Raw genomic sequence first — 17,817 nt, 5'->3', positions numbered from 1 at the left:
TGGTGTACCAGCCTTCACGAGCAGTCTATAAATCAATGAAATCACGAAACAAGAGATTTTGAATAATTAACAGAGTTGCGGCTTGGCTACTACTCGATCCTGCGTTCCCATGCCCAGCCCTGTGAGAACTGTGTGAACGAATGTCCTTGCACCAGGATAACACGCTCAGTACTGCTGGGCGCCTGCCTGGTGTTTAAGGATGTTGGTCCAGTGGAGAGAGTGATACGTACTTTGTTTAGTTCACAGGGCAGGGCATGGGAACGCATATCAAATAATGGCCAAGCAGCAGTTCTGTTAATGACTCAAAATCACTTGTTTCGAGATTTCATTATAATGAATTAAAGCGCTAAACCGACAAGTCATGCAGTGCTGCGGGGCAGAAAATAGTGCCAGAGCTATAAACAGGTAGGTGGAGAGGGAATCAGGGGCGAGGGGAGAAAAGGGCTGGAAGGGACGCTAGGGGCTGTGTGTCAAAGTTCGTATAGTAAAGCAGTTGCTGATAAAGAGTCAAAAAGTAATCGTAAGTCAAAGGTAGAGCCATCTGCAAGAAGGGAAGATAAGGTAAGAGCGGTAGGGACCCAACAAACCTCACAAAGAGGAATAGGGTGTTGTTCCATGAGACGCCCATGGGTAAGGCGAGTATGGCCGATGCGGAGACGGGACAGCGCAGTCTCCCGAGTACGGCAACGGTGGTAAGAAGATGGTCACAAACCTAAAAGCGGTTTAATAGAGTACAATTTGTTATGGTGCATGTCTGACCACCGTTGTTGCCAACGGTCGCGAAGCTGGAGAGAGATGACTAAAATAATCCCTGAATGGAATACCTCTATAGGAAACTGGTAGATCACGTACCGCTGACCACGCAGAAGAGACTGCAAAGGATAAGTGTAGTAGTAACAGCAGCAACACACAGCAAGAGGCATTCTTGAGCTTCCCCAGAGCTTGGGCTTAATGCCCAAAGCTGGGGTGTGACTCCAAAAGTATCCCGTAGTGCTTGCTGCCTTCGCACCTCCTGACATCATTTGCTGCCACACCCTTCGATCCCCAGTGTGGGCGGGGTTTGTTGAAGCCCAAGATGCCTAGCTTCTCCCTCCGAGCCCCGTGCGGGCGGGTAATGGGGCTAGGCCTGGGGACAGCTGTCCCCAGAAGGCGAGAAGGTCCTTGTGCCTCCTCCCATGGCAGATATTGGTCTGAGACACTCCCCCGACAGGGAGCCAAGGCTGGGCCGCCTCCTGGAAAGGGCCCGGGCCGGGCGATTATACCGGCGAATCTACAACAGAACAGACCGCGCAGCAGCATCCGCCTGCTCATTGCCCTGCTCATCAACGTGTCCAGGGACCCAACAGAAAACGTCTTTGTTTTTGCTAGCCACACGGCGCAACCAAAGTTGAATACGAAGGACCAATGGATGAGGGGAATCTAATTGTTTAATGGCCTGGTCAGCTTTTGAAGAGCTGAAGGAGATTCACAATCTTTGATATAATGTGCTAATGTATTCATGTTTGTGATTTTTAAATAAATGATCACTGACGTAAATATACATACTATATATATATATATATATATATATATATATATATATATATATATATATATATATATATATATATATATATATATATATATATATATATATATATATATATATTATAATTTCCAAACGCTTGGAAATTCACTGTTTGTTTCACAGTGGTTGTTTTACACACACGCACACACCAGTGAAGAAGAGGGGCCAGGAGCTATGACTCGACCCCTGCAACCACAATCAGGTGAACACACACACACACATTATATATATATATATATATATATATATATATATGTATATATATATATATATATATATATATATATATATATATATATATATATATATATATATATATATATATATATATATATATATATATATATATATATTGTCAACCACTTGTGTAAAATATTATTGGAAGAGTTGTGTTAATGTTTTATATCTTACGACAGGCACCAGGAAAATAAATCAGTTAGGGTTTGATATATGAAACAGGAGAACGCACTTCTCTGTTGTCCTTTTGTAAGTCACTTATTCTGTCAAACTTTTTTAACCATTTTAGCTTGCCACAAACTTGGCAGCACCCCAACACTGATAGGTTCTTGCAAATTTCCCGACATGGACCAAATGGAAGTAGAAGTTTTTGTGTAAGGAGTACTAGGGATCAAACCGGTGGCCTGTTTTAAGGAGTACTGGGGACAGAACCGGTGGCTGGCTCCGTTTCCAGCACCCCAGTACAGTTTGCTGCTGTATACCTTTGATGAGTTCTGAGAGTTTTTCCACACCCGGAGTCCAGCCAGGGGCCTGGTGCTTTCCTGGTTAACCAGGTTGGTGCTGTTGGTAGCCCGCTGACCCACAACCTGGTTGATCTGACACCTGGTGAAGATACTTGTCGAGTCTCCTCTTGAAGACTTGAAGAAGACGTCTTCGGGTTGATAAGCCAGGATAACCCAAGAAACCCAGTCGTGTGGCTTTTTTTCCTTTTGAACTCCTCCAGGTCGTCTCCCCAAGGACGAAATCAACAGCAATTAACTCCTAGGTACCTATTTACTGCTAGGTACCTAGGGACAACGAGTGTACGGACACCTGTCTTCTATACGTACTGCCACACCTATACCGGGGATCAAACGAACGTAACCGGTGCTCAAACCCGGTTACGTTAATTTTTGGAAGTGTGTGCTGGGAGGGCCGGTGCTATGAGTCGTGGTACTGTGATCACAACCGTCTCAATATACATTTTAACAAGGGAAAAAAAGAGTTAAACCCACAGGGGCTCAAATAGTGCCTGAGGAACTGGAGGCATTCAGCGAATTAGTCCTGCACGACCTAGGAACAAGCCTAGCGACTCAACCATTTTACGGTGTCCTGTAACTCGATTGGTAGCACAGTCAGCTCACAAACTGAGTGTCCATGGTTCAATCCCTGGTACGAGTGGAAACATTTGGGCCTGTTTCCTTAAGACACCTGCTGTCCCTGTTCACCTAACAGTAAGCAGGCACCCGAGTCGACTGGTGTGGGTCGCATCCTGGGGACAAAATGAACCTAATTTGCCCGAAATGTTCTGTATAACCAGGGGCTTTCTATATAGTATGTCATGCATGTCAACTAGGTCTGTTTAAGACGTACTTGTGGAAATAATAATAATAATAATAATAATAATAATAATAATAATAATAATAATAATATTATTATTATTATTATTATTATTATTATTATTATTATAGTCCACTTTTAAAACAAGGTTTATACACATCCAAAAATGTATGTGGCGGGTAAGAGACTTCACAGCACCAGTTATTCAGTTTTTAATGATCTCTTTCAAATGTATTTACAAAGACTTACACTATAAACGAGCTTCATGAGAAGGCTAACTTCAGCATGATGTCAGCTATGGTCTATGTAAGTTGTATAACGTACTTGTAGAAATAAAGATTATTATTGTTATCCTTGGCCCTCGGCTGACCCGTGACTGTCTCACTTTCCCGGTCGTCAGTACCTCCAGAACTTCTGCGAATCTTTCCTTTTGATACTGCTGGGTTTGACCAGTTCAGTTCATTGGATCAAAAGCCCTTTACTCTCTCAATATTATTATTAAATTCACGGGGAACGGTAAAACCAAAGGGTCATACAGTGCCTACGAGAATGGAAGGCATTCAGGGTTGATTCAAGGAACCGGAGTACAAGAGGTTAGGTTAGGCAAGATTTGTCAGGAAACAGGACAAATGTTTCCTGACTCGGGTCTTAGTTATATGACAACTCGCCGCTGGAGCTTCTGGACATCTGACCGAGGCCTTCCACTGGCTTACCCCTCCACCCCTTTAAAAATAATGGTTAATGTATAACAATTTTTGATTAAGACGCATAAGAGTCACGTATTTTTAAAAAATCATGAAATATTCAATAATCATATATATTTTTATGGACTTTATATATGATTTTTTAAATACATGTGAATTATTTAATAAGAAAAGAAAAATGTGTTAAAACGTTATTTAATTGCAAATTTCGAGGAGTCATCCGGGCAGCATGAAGGAACCTCCGTGGAGGTGGTGTAACTATCTCAATAAAGTTGTAGCACAACTGGCCTTCCCTGTTGCTCGACCTAGCGCTCAGAATATTCCGAGTGGCCTCCGTGGCCTGACAAATGTGCTGCTGCCTACACTGGTTGCTGGCTCAGGACCGCGCCACTCATACTCTACATTTTGTTCTCAATAACTACGCCACGCAGACTGAACTCTCGAAATGGACTGTGCAGAGTTTTTTTTAAGTTTATTTTATGTGAGTCTTACTTATTTCGCTTAGATTTTGTCTTTCGTTTTCATCATCTCTTATTGTCATTTTCTTCTTTGTACATGTATTTGTGTTTTCCTTCTTCATATTTACATTTTCCTTTCATTCTCGTCTTCGTAGCTGTATTTTTCTCGTATTTCTATTTTTACCACCTCAGTAATATATATATATATATATATATATATATATATATATATATATATATATATATATATATATATATATATATATATATATATATATATATATATATATATATGAAACTAAAAATTGTGAGAAAATAGTGAAATTCCAATCGCTTTTGTGATTTCTCACATCATTCCTTGATAATGTGAGAAATCACGAAAGCGATTGGAATTTCACTACATTTTCACAGTGGTTATTTTGCATGTTGTCATATCAAGTGTCGACAACACTGATCGATGAAAAGTAAGAAACCACATGTGACGGAACTTTAAAAAGGTAAGAACTGGATATTTCGATTTCAATCAAGAGATCGTTTTCAGCATTATTAAATCACGAGTTGTTAGCTTTGTTTGTAGAGCAAATGCCTATTTGTAGACAAAGCTTCGCTCTATATAGAGTTCTATTAAGCTCAAATGTTGCCTTGAAAAAGCTCTGTTCAGAGGTAAACATTTTGGCATCTGAAAAGTCACTTGGTAAAATATTTGGTCGTGTACCAACCCAAACATCCTCTAAAACATCTTCTTGTAACTTTAAGTTGCTTGTGCAACTTTAAGTTGCTGTGTTTACCGAAAACGCTGTAAATTATTAAAACATTTAAAGGACTAAACCCGTACAGGCAACTGGTATTAAAGCACAGAATGTGAATGTGTGGCAAGAAGCTAAGGTCAGCAACGCTTGCACAGCATTCTGAGATTCCCAGATTAAAATAAACAGTAAATGGAGAGCAATGTATTCATGCAGAATACATTTTTTGAATATATTTCGGTCCTGAGATCTCCATCACTAAAATAAACGATAAGGTGGACATGGTAGCAATGTGCATGAAGGCAACAAGTACAGCAATTACTTGTACGTATTTGTAGCTACAAGAACTGTTACGCTCGTGGCGTCCCATCTTCAGTAACAAGCTCATCATATATTTTTTGTAAATTTTCAAGGGTTACAGCATTTACTATACCTTCTTATATGATAAAAATAATGCTATACAACACCTACAAGATGAGGGATTATCTCATTTGCTTCCGCCTTCGTATATAACATTTGTATTGAGTTGAAAAAGAAACTGGTTGGCGAGCTGTCTTCAGATCAAGACATCCGCGTGTTACACATGTGTCCAGTTCCTCACATCCTTTTATAAGCCACTCCTTCAATCTACCACTCTGAGAAGACAAAATTTCTAGTGTCCCTGAAGTGAAAAAAATTACGACAGTCTCCTCGGAAAACTAGAGATTAGAAACTAGAAAGACAAGAGTAAACTCTGCTCCATCAAAGGAGCTAACCTCATCACTGTACACTGATGAAGCATTGAAGTGAGACTGTAAACAGAGTAATCTCTTCTATGCAACTCCTCTACATAGCGTGATTTTTTGTAAATGTGACAAAGTGCACAGAAAAGCCTTCATATTACACACTTTTCAATTCTGATTCACGTTTTTCACTCGCATTCACATCAAATCACACGATATAGAGGAACATTATAAGACAACTGACTGTAATAAAATTATCTTAAGTGAGAGTACAAAGACAAGACTGTAGTCTATAAGAAATGACTAAGGGAAGAATTACTTCGATCACAGGGGAATAAAGAGATGACTGGGGAAGGATTACCTGGATTACAGGGATTTATCATGTGAGGAGGAACAAGACGAGGATTATACATTCACGGGGATGAACTGAACCCGAAGGGGTCATGCAGTGCCTAGGGAAATGGGATGATAATCAGGCTCAATCCACTGAAGGGGAGGACAAGTTCAATCCCTTGCATCAAAACCCCCTCATCGGCATCAAGGAACTTGCCTTCAGGGGAAGGTCACGATGATGACTGATCTGTTTTGTTTAGCAGCTTCTTAGTTTTCTTCAAACCCTACTCATGTGTTTATCATGTGTTTATCATCCTAGGCTCACTTATTATCATCCTAGGCTTACGTGTTTATCATCCTAGGCTCACATACTTATCAGCTTAAGCTCACAGAGACTCAGAGCCACAATGACATCACTGGCTAAGTTCCAAGAATGACTGCTTCCTGCGAATGCTCTCCATGGTGTTATCTCCAGATTTATGGTAGGAAAATAGTCATGAAACATGGTAGTACATGGCAGAACACGGAAAACATTGAAGTACACAGTGGTGTGTAGTAGTAATACATGCTAGTACATAGGAGTGAGTATTAGTAAATGGAAAATGCAATGATTTATAGTGACACTATCTACTGATAAGTACTAACTTACACTACAGCTGCCTCTAATTCTGTAGTAGCAGTTGATGTGATGATAGTATAACAGAAGGTTCTCTGCCCACCCTCCAATATCTTTGGTCATACTGCTTGCTGGATGATGATAGTATAACAGAAGGATCTCTCCCCAACCCCTTCACTAACTCTCCCTCATGTGTTGCACTAACTCACCCTCATGTGTTGCACTAACTCTCCCTCATGTGCTGCAGTAACTCTCCCTCATGTGCTACACTAACTCTCCCTCATGTGTTGCACTAACTCTCCCTCATGTGCTGCAGTAACTCTCCCTCATGTGCTGCACTAACTCTCCTTGATGTGTTGCACTAACTCTCCCTCATGTGTTGCACTAACTCTCCCTCATGTGCTGCACTATCTCTCCCTCATGTGTTGCACTAATTCTCCCTCATGTGTTGCACTAACTCTCCCTCATGTGCTGCAGTAACTCTCCCTCATGTGTTGCACTAACTCTCCCTCATGTGCTGCACTAACTCTCCCTCATGTGTTGCACTAACTCTCCCTCATGTGTTGCACTAACTCTCCCTCATGTGTTGCACTAACTCTCCCTCATGTGCTGCACTAACTCTCCCTCATGTGTTGCACTAACTCTCCCTCATGTGCTGCAGTAACTCTCCCTCATGTGTTGCACTAACTCTTCCTCATGTGCTGCACTAACTCTCCCTCATGTGTTGCACTAACTCTTCCTCATGTGTTGCACTAATTCTCCCTCATGTGTTGCACTAATTCTCCCTCATGTGCTGCACTAACTCTCCCTCATGTGTTGCACTAACTCTTCCTCATGTGTTGCACTAAGTCTCCCTCATGTGTTGCACTAATTCTCCCTCATGTGCTGCACTAACTCTCCCTCATGTGTTGCACTAACTCTTCCTCATGTGTTGCACTAATTCTCCCTCATGTGCTGCACTAACTCTCCCTCATGTGTTGCACTAACTCTTCCTCATGTGTTGCACTAACTCTCCCTCATGTGTTGCAGTAACTCTCCCTCATGTGTTGCACTAACTCTCCCTCATGTGTTGCACTAACTCTTCCTCATGTGTTGCAGTAACTCTCCCTCATGTGTTGCACTAACTCTTCCTCATGTGTTGCAGTAACTCTCCCTCATGTGTTGCACTAACTCTTCCTCATGTGTTGCAGTAACTCTCCCTCATGTGTTGCAGTAACTCTCCCTCATGTGTTGCAGTAACTCTCCCTCATGTGTTGCACTAACTCTTCCTCATGTGTTGCAGTAACTCTCCCTCATGTGTTGCACTAACTCTTCCTCATGTGTTGCAGTAACTCTCCCTCATGTGCTGCAGTAACTCTCCCTCATGTGTTGCACTAACTCTTCCTCATGTGTTGCACTAACTCTCCCTCATGTGTTGCACTAACTCTCCCTCATGTGTTGCAGTAACTTTCCCTCATGTGTTGCACTAACTCTTCCTCATGTGTTGCAGTAACTCTCCCTCATGTGTTGCACTAACTCTTCCTCATGTGTTGCACTAACTCTCCCTCATGTGTTGCACTAACTCTTCCTCATGTGTTGCAGTAACTCTCCCTCATGTGCTGCAGTAACTCTCCCTCATGTGTTGCACTAACTCTTCCTCATGTGTTGCACTAACTCTCCCTCATGTGTTGCACTAACTCTCCCTCATGTGTTGCAGTAACTTTCCCTCATGTGTTGCACTAACTCTTCCTCATGTGTTGCACTAACTCTCCCTCATGTGTTGCAGTAACTCTCCCTCATGTGTTGCAGTAACTCTCCCTCATGTGTTGCACTAACTCTCCCTCATGTGTTGCAGTAACTTTCCCTCATGTGTTGCACTAACTCTTCCTCATGTGTTGCAGTAACTCTCCCTCATGTGTTGCAGTAACTCTCCCTCATGTGTTGCACTAACTCTTCCTCATGTGTTGCACTAACTCTCCCTCATGTGTTGCACTAACTCTTCCTCATGTGCTGCAGTAACTCTCCCTCATGTGCTGCACTATCTCTCCCTCATGTGTTGCACTAATTCTCCCTCATGTGTTGCACTAACTCTCCCTCATGTGTTGCACTAATTCTCCCTCATGTGCTGCACTAACTCTCCCTCATGTGTTGCACTAACTCTCCCTCATGTGCTGCAGTAACTCTCCCTCATGTGTTGCACTAACTCTTCCTCATGTGTTGCACTAACTCTCCCTCATGTGTTGCACTAACGCTCCCTCATGTGTGCAGTAACTCTCCCTCATGTGCTGCAGTAACTCTCCCTGTGCTGCACTAACTCTCCCTCATGTGTTGCACTAACGCTCCCTCATGTGCTGCAGTAACTCTCCCTCATGTGCTGCACTAACTCTCCCTCATGTGTTGCAGTAACTCTCCCTCATGTGTTGCAGTAACTCTCCCTCATGTGCTGCACTAACTCTCCCTCATGTGTTGCAGTAACTCTCCCTCATGTGTTGCAGTAACTCTCCCTCATGTGTTGCAGTAACGCTCCCTCATGTGTTGCAGTAACTCTCCCTCATGTGTTGCACTAACTCTCCCTCATGTGTTGCACTAACTCTCCCTCATGTGTTGCAGTAACTCTCCCTCATGTGCTGCACTAACTCTCCCTCATGTGTTGCACTAACTCTCCCTCATGTGTTGCACTAACTCTCCCTCATGTGTTGCACTAACTCTCCCTCATGTGTTGCACTAACTCTCCCTCATGTGTTGCACTAACGCTCCCTCATGTGTGCAGTAACTCTCCCTCATGTGTTGCACTAACTCTCCCTCATGTGTTGCACTAACTCTCCCTCATGTGCTGCAGTAACTCTCCCTCACGTGTTGCACTAACTCTCCCTCATGTGTTGCACTAACTCTCCCTCATGTGCTGCAGTAACTCTCCCTCATGTGTTGCACTAACTCTTCCTCATGTGCTACACTAACTCTCCCTCATATGTTGCAGTAACTCTCCCTCATGTGTTGCACTAACTCTCCCTCATGTGTTGCACTAACTCTCCCTCATGTGCTGCAGTAACTCTCCCTCATGTGTTGCACTAACTCTCCCTCATGTGTTGCACTAACTCTCCCTCATGTGTTGCACTAACTCTCCCTCATGTGTTGCACTAACTCTCCCTCATGTGTTGCACTAACTCTCCCTCATGTGTTGCACTAACTCTCCCTCATGTGTTGCACTAACTCTCCCTCATGTGTTGCACTAACTCTCCCTCATGTGCTGCACTAACTCTCCCTCATGTGTTGCACTAACTCTCCCTCATGTGATGCAGTAACTCTCCCTCATGTGTTGCACTAACTCTCCCTCATGTGTTGCACTAACTCTCCCTCATGTGCTGCAGTAACTCTCCCTCATGTGCTGCAGTAACTCTCCCTCATGTGTTGCACTAACTCTCCCTCATGTGTTGCACTAACTCTCCCTCATGTGTTGCACTAACTCTCCCTCATGTGTTGCACTAACTCTCCCTCATGTGTTGCACTAACTCTCCCTCATGTGTTGCACTAACTCTCCCTCATGTGCTGCAGTAACTCTCCCTCATGTGTTGCACTAACTCTCCCTCATGTGTTGCACTAACTCTCCCTCATGTGCTGCAGTAACTCTCCCTCATGTGTTGCACTAACTCTTCCTCATGTGCTACACTAACTCTCCCTCATATGTTGCAGTAACTCTCCCTCATGTGTTGCACTAACTCTCCCTCATGTGTTGCACTAACTCTCCCTCATGTGTTGCACTAACTCTCCCTCATGTGTTGCACTAACTCTCCCTCATGTGTTGCACTAACTCTCCCTCATGTGTTGCACTAACTCTCCCTCATGTGTTGCACTAACTCTCCCTCATGTGTTGCACTAACTCTCCCTCATGTGTTGCACTAACTCTCCCTCATGTGTTGCAGTAACTCTCCCTCATGTGTTGCACTAACTCTCCCTCATGTGTTGCACTAACTCTCCCTCATGTGCTACACTAACTCTCCCTCATGTGTTGCACTAACTCTCCCTCATGTGTTGCACTAACTCTCCCTCATGTGTTGCACTAACTCTCCCTCATGTGTTGCACTAACTCTCCCTCATGTGCTGCAGTAACTCTCCCTCATGTGTTGCAGTAACTCTCCCTCATGTGTTGCACTAAGTCTCCCTCATGTGTTGCACTAACTCTCCCTCATGTGCTGCAGTAACTCTCCCTCATGTGCTGCAGTAACTCTCCCTCATGTGTTGCAGTAACTCTCCCTCATGTGTTGCACTAAGTCTCCCTCATGTGTTGCACTAACTCTCCCTCATGTGTTGCAGTAACTCTCCCTCATGTGTTGCACTAACTCTCCCTCATGTGTTTCACTAACTCTCCCTCATGTGCTGCAGTAACTCTCCCTCATGTGCTGCACTAACTCTCCCTCATGTGTTGCACTAACTCTCCCTCATGTGTTGCACTAACTCTCCCTCATGTGCTGCACTAACTCTCCCTCATGTGTTGCACTAACTCTCCCTCATGTGTTGCAGTAACTCTCCCTCATGTGTTGCACTAACTCTCCCTCATGTGCTGCAGTAACTCTCCCTGTGCTGCACTAACTCTCCCTCATGTGTTGCACTAACTCTTCCTCATGTGTTGCACTAACACTCCCTCATGTGTGCAGTAACTCTCCCTCATGTGTTGCACTAACTCTCCCTCATGTGTTGCACTAACTCTCCCTCATGTGTTGCACTAACTCTCCCTCATGTGCTGCAGTAACTCCCCCTCATGTGTTGCACTAACTCTCCCTCATGTGTTGCAGTAACTCTTCCTCATGTGTTGCACTAACTCTCCCTCATGTGTTGCAGTAAGTCTCCCTCATGTGTTGCAGTAACTCTCCCTCATGTGTTGCACTAACTCTCCCTCATGTGTTGCACTAACTCTCCCACATGTGTTGCACTAACTCTCCCTCATGTGTTGCAGTAACTCTCCCTCATGTGTTGCCTAACTCTCCCTCATGCACTAACTCTCCCTCATGTGTTGCACTAACTCTCCCTCATGTGTTGCACTAACTCTCCCTCATGTGCTGCACTAACTCTCCCTCATGTGCTGCACTAACTCTCCCTCATGTGTTGCACTAACTCTCCCTCATGTGTTGCACTAACTCTCCCTCATGTGCTGCACTAACTCTCCCTCATGTGCTGCACTAACTCTCCCTCATGTGTTGCACTAACTCTCCCTCATGTGTTGCACTAACTCTCCCTCATGTGTTGCACTAACTCTCCCTCATGTGCTGCACTAACTCTCCCTCATGTGCTGCACTAACTCTCCCTCATGTGTTGCACTAACTCTCCCTCATGTGCTGCACTAACTCTCCCTCATGTGTTGCACTAACTCTCCCTCATGTGCTGCACTCTCCCTAACTCTCCCTCATGTGTTGCAGTAACTCTCCCTCATGTGTTGCACTAACTCTCCCTCATGTGTTGCACTAACTCTCCCTCATGTGTTGCAGTAACTCTCCCACATGTGTTGCACTAACTCTCCCTCATGTGTTGCATTAACTTTCCCTCATGTGTTGCAGTAACTCTCCCTCATGTGCTGCACTAACTCTCCCTCATGTGCTGCACTAACTCTCCCTCATGTGTTGCACTAACTCTCCCTCATGTGCTGCACTAACTCTCCCTCATGTGCTGCACTAACTCTCCCTCATGTGTTGCACTAACTCTCCCTCATGTGCTGCACTAACTCTCCCTCATGTGCTGCACTAACTCTCCCTCATGTGTTGCACTAACTCTCCCTCATGTGTTGCACTAACTCTCCCTCATGTGTTGCACTAACTCTCCCTCATGTGTTGCACTAACTCTCCCTCATGTGTTGCACTAACTCTTCCTCAAGTGTTGCACTAACTCTCCCTCATGTGTTGCACTAACTCTCCCTCATGTGTTGCACTAACTCTCTCTGTGCTACACTAACTCTCCCTCATGTGTTGCACTAACTCTCCCTCATGTGTTGCACTAACTCTCCCTCATGTGCTGCACTAACTCTCCCTCATGTGCTGCACTAACTCTCCCTCATGTGCTGCACTAACTCTCCCTCATGTGTTGCACTAACTCTCCCTCATGTGTTGCACTAACTCTCCCTCATGTGCTGCACTAACTCTCCCTCATGTGCTGCACTAACTCTCCCTCATGTGTTGCACTAACTCTCCCTCATGTGTTGCACTAACTCTCCCTCATGTGCTGCAGTAACTCTCCCTGTGCTGCACTAACTCTCCCTCATGTGTTGCACTAACTCTCCCTCATGTGTTGCACTAACTCTCCCTCATGTGTTGCACTAACTCTTCCTCAAGTGTTGCACTAACTCTCCCTCATGTGTTATTTAAAGTATCACCAGCAGGCTGACAGCTCGCAGACAGCACAGTCATCAACGTTCGGAGGATCGAGCCTCCACTACTCCATGCTGTGAATAACTCACATGGGTTTAGCGCCTCAACTAAGTACAGCAAATCCTAGTAACCTGACTTATAAACCTCAAAAGGTAATTAAAAAATAATTTTCCGAAGGTGTATAATACATATAAATATAATTCCACTCTTGTATACTCCCACTGTGGTACACCCCAGCGTGGTATGCTCCCTATGGTATACTCTTACTGAGTCATACTCCCACTGTTGTATTCTCCCACTGTGGTATATCAGTGTGGCATACCCCTGTGGTATGCTCCTCTGGTACATTCCCTATGGTTTATTCCTACTGAGGTATACTTCCACTGTAGTATACCTTCATTGCTGTTTGCCTCCACTGTTGTATACTCCCACTACTCTATATCTCCACTGCTGTATACACTCACTGTGGTATGCTCCCTCTGGTATACTACAACTGAGGTTTACTTCCTCTGTTGTATACTCCCACTGTGGTATAACCGATTGATATCCTACCTCTGGTATATTCTCATTGAGGTATACTCCCACTGTTGTATACCTCCACTATTGTATACTCCTGTGGTATACCCCCATTGTGGTATACCCCCATTGTGGTATACCCCCACTGTGGTATACCCTTACTGTGGTATATCATGCTGAGAACTAAGAAAAAAAAATTAAATTCTTCCAGCATAGGAAAGTTGAAAACTTAACCATAATCCTTGAATTTCAGCTAAAGTCTCTTAAAAGTCTCCAAGATAAGTCTAATCTCTCTAAGCCTGTCTAAAATTCCCTCAGCTCATCTGCAGCCTTCCTGTCACAAATTATAGACAGATATTTTAGCCACATGTCTACATAACTGACCTGAAATTTATGAGAAGATTCAAGGCTGAGTATAAAAAGAATCAAACCACGTTTCGAGTCTCCGTCTATTCATTATGGGAAGAGAATTCGATTACTTGCATCAGGGGGATCTCCCTGGCATCACGGCCCCCTCCCTTTCATCAAGGGCACCTCCCTGATATCAAGAGCATCTCCTGGCATCAAGAAAATCTCTCTGATATTAAGAGGCACCTCCCTGGCATCAAGAGCATCTCCTGGCATCAAGAGGATCTCCTTGATATTAAGAGGCGCCTCCCTGGCATCAAGAGCATCTCCTGGCATCAAGAGGATCTCCTGGCATCAAGGCATCTCCACTGAGAGGATATTACCAAGACTGTGGGTCCTGAAGTAACAAAATTTGGCAAAAATTATCCATAGATTTATGTTACTTCGTTCTTCCACCTGCCAGACTTCAGTGTTTGTCTAGCAGTAGTAGTAACGTAATACTCCTGTCGTCATATTAAATTGTTAGTAACCAAAGACTTTCCTTAAAGTTCCCTGTAGTCCCTACAGGTGCACGGTAGTGTAAAGTACTAGTTGTACTGTGCAAGTACTGGGTAGTTTTAAGGTGATCAGTCCCTCACCCTTGACAGAAGGTGGTCAGTCCCTCAAGACTAAGGCAAAGACATACGACCAGTCTTAATATACTAGAGTACATGTAAGGTATATCAACAGTATGGTAGTACACTGTGGACGCTTCGCCTTGTCTCTCAACTATCAGTCTCCTTGGTTTTATACACATGAATTCACAGATATCAAAATGGAATTGCCGCTATGATTTTGTTTTCCTCCTCTTCCCCTTTCTCTCAAACCTTTATTCATTTTTTCTGTCCCTCACTTAATTACCTTTCCTCCCTCTTTAGCATGTACTATGGTCATTATTTTTGAATGGTCTTTTCACTGGAAAATATAATTTGCTCAACACCCCTAGGCCTTCCCAAGCCTGAGATCAGGACAAGAGAACGTATAAATATCTGTCGTTCCCAGTGTGTAATCAGAAACAATCAGTGTATGTCGTTCCCAGAGTGTAATCAGAAACAATCAGTGTATGTCGTTCCCAGAGTGTAATCAGAAACAATCAGTGTATGTCGTTCCCAGAGTGTAATCATAAACAATCAGTGTATGTCGTTCCCAGAGTGTAATCATAAACAATCAGTGTATGTCGTTTCCAGAGTGTAATCAGAAACAATCAGTGTATGTCGTTCCCAGAGTGTACTTAGAAACAGTGTATGTCGTTCCCAGAGTGTACTTAGAAACAGTGTATGTCGTTCCCAGAGTGTAATTAGAAACAGTGTATGTCGTTCCCAGAGTGTAATTAGAAACAGTGTATGTCGTTCCCAGAGTGTACTTAGAAACAGTGTATGTCGTTCCCAGAGTGTAATTAGAAACAGTGTATGTCGTTCCCAGAGTGTAATCATAAACAATCAGTGTATGTCGTTCCCAGAGTGTAATCATAAACAATCAGTGTATGTCGTTTCCAGAGTGTAATCAGAAACAATCAGTGTATGTCGTTCCCAGAGTGTACTTAGAAACAGTGTATGTCGTTCCCAGAGTGTACTTAGAAACAGTGTATGTCGTTCCCAGAGTGTAATTAGAAACAGTGTATGTCGTTCCCAGAGTGTAATTAGAAACAGTGTATGTCGTTCCCAGAGTGTACTTAGAAACAGTGTATGTCGTTCCCAGAGTGTAATTAGAAACAGTGTATGTCGTTCCCAGAGTGTAATTAGAAACAGTGTATGTCGTTCCCAGAGTGTACTTAGAAACAGTGTATGTCGTTCCCAGAGTGTAATTAGAAACAGTGTATGTCGTTCCCAGAGTGTAATTAAAAACAGTGTATGTCGTTCCCAGAGTGTAATTAGAAACAGTGTATGTCGTTCCCAGAGTGTACTTAGAAACAGTGTATGTCGTTCCCAGAGTGTACTTAGAAACAGTGTATGTCGTTCCCAGAGTGTAATTAGAAAGTGTATGTCGTTCCCAGAGTGTAATTAGAAAGTGTATGTCGTTCCCAGAGTGTAATTAGAAACAGTGTATGTCGTTCCCAGAGTGTAATTAGAAACAGTGTATGTCGTTCCCAGAGTGTAATTAGAAACAGTGTATGTCGTTCCCAGAGTGTAATTAGAAACAGTGTATGTCGTTCCCAGAGTGTAATCATAAACAATGTGTTTACGTGGGTCCTACCTGATTGTTAGTCTTCCAGAGTAGTGTTGGAGGAGGGACGCCGCCAGCAACGCTGCAGGTGATGGCCAGGTTAGCGCCCTCCTGCAGGGGTCCCAGCACACCCTCGCTGATCTTCTGGCCTGCCACCCTTAGTACCGGCTGACCCGGAGGTTCCACCACCTGCAGACTCAGGTGTGTGCGACGTGAAGAAGCTGCCCATGAACACAACACACTCACTTTATTATTATTATTATTATTATTATTATCATTATTATTATATTACAATTATTATTATTACAATTATTAATATTATTATTATTATTATTATTATTATTATTATTATAATTATTATTACAATTATTATTATTACAATTATTATTATTATTATTATTATTACAATTATTATTATTACAATTATTATTATTACAATTATTATTATTATTATTATTATTATTATTGTTATCATTATTATTATTATATTATTACAATTATTATTATTACAATTATTAATATTATTATTATTATTATTATTATTATTATTATTATTAAAGGAGAAGTGCATAACCCGTAAGGGACATGTATATCATGGAGAATGCAAAACAATCATGTTTTATCCAATATTTTAATTTTTTGGGTGAAGTCTTTATCGAAAAATAAATTTTTTTCATTACAAATTGGCGAGTAGAAGAGAAATGGTCTGGTGTTTCACAGTGAGAGATGATGCTGGTGAAGGGCTCTTGATTCTAAGAAACGGAGCTACCCTCCTTTCCTCTGATCAAACCCTATTACCTCCCATTACCACCAAGGTCTGTATGACCCATACTGTTTTAATGTTTCCCCTATGAATATAATGATCTTTGTAAAACAGTACACACACACACACACACACACACACACACACACACACACACACACACACACACACACAGCAACAAGGAGTCACAACTGGAAGTTGAAAACTCAAAGGAGGGACAGGGATGTTAGGAAGTATTTCTTCAGTCATAAAGTTGTCAAGAAGTGGAACAGTCTGGAGAGTCATGAAGTGAAGGCAGGTCCATACACAGCTTTAAGAACAGGTATCAGTAAGCCCATGAAGCAGGCAGAGAGAATGAACCTAGTAGCGACCAGGGAAGAGGTGAGGCCAGGCGTTGTGAATCGACCCCTGCAACCACAAATAGGTGAGTACACAGACATACACACACACACACACACACAAACCAAATTAAAACCATTTACATTCACACTGCAGACCAGACCTTCAGGTTAATGAAGCTGGTAACTCAGGCTGTTTGGGTTAGCAACAGGCACTCAACAACATGCACATGATCAAACAACATTCCCATAACATTAATATCTCTTTACAGACAAGTAGGAAAGTTGTTCAACACTAGAGATGAGTTAGATAGCCGCTTAGGTAAGCTAGGTGACTGCCTAGGTGAGTTAGATGGTCGCCTAGGTGAGCTAGGTAGCCACCTAAATGAGCTAGGTAGCTGCCTAGGTGGCTACCTAGCTCACCTACCAGCAGCTACCAGCTACTGGTGTCTGCCAGCAGCTACAAGCTACTGCTGTCTACCAGCTAGTACGGTCTACCAGCTACTACTGTCTACCAGCAGCTACCAGCTATTGCTGTCTACCAGCTACTACTGTCTACCAGCTACTACTGTCTACCAGTTACTACTGTCTACCAGTTACTACGGTCTACCAGCT

The 17,817-nt window shown here is 43.1% G+C and overlaps 1 protein-coding gene across 1 annotated transcript in view; it reads right to left on the bottom strand.

Moving 5' to 3' along the window:
- Positions 1 to 17,817, bottom strand: part of LOC128687043 (nephrin) — a 308,655-nt gene that overhangs the window by 242,192 nt on the left and 48,646 nt on the right. Inside the window, exon 4 of the mRNA XM_070082505.1 lies at positions 16,132 to 16,322. Within this exon, the coding sequence (XP_069938606.1) occupies positions 16,132 to 16,322 (191 nt within the window). The remainder of the gene's footprint in view (positions 1 to 16,131; positions 16,323 to 17,817) is intronic.

The sequence above is a fragment of the Cherax quadricarinatus genome, chromosome 7 (genome assembly GCF_038502225.1).
Source record: "Cherax quadricarinatus isolate ZL_2023a chromosome 7, ASM3850222v1, whole genome shotgun sequence".
Lineage (NCBI taxonomy): Eukaryota > Metazoa > Arthropoda > Malacostraca > Decapoda > Parastacidae > Cherax > Cherax quadricarinatus.
The sequence above is the reverse complement of the archived record's forward strand: the minus strand, read 5'-3'. Positions and strand labels throughout refer to the sequence as shown.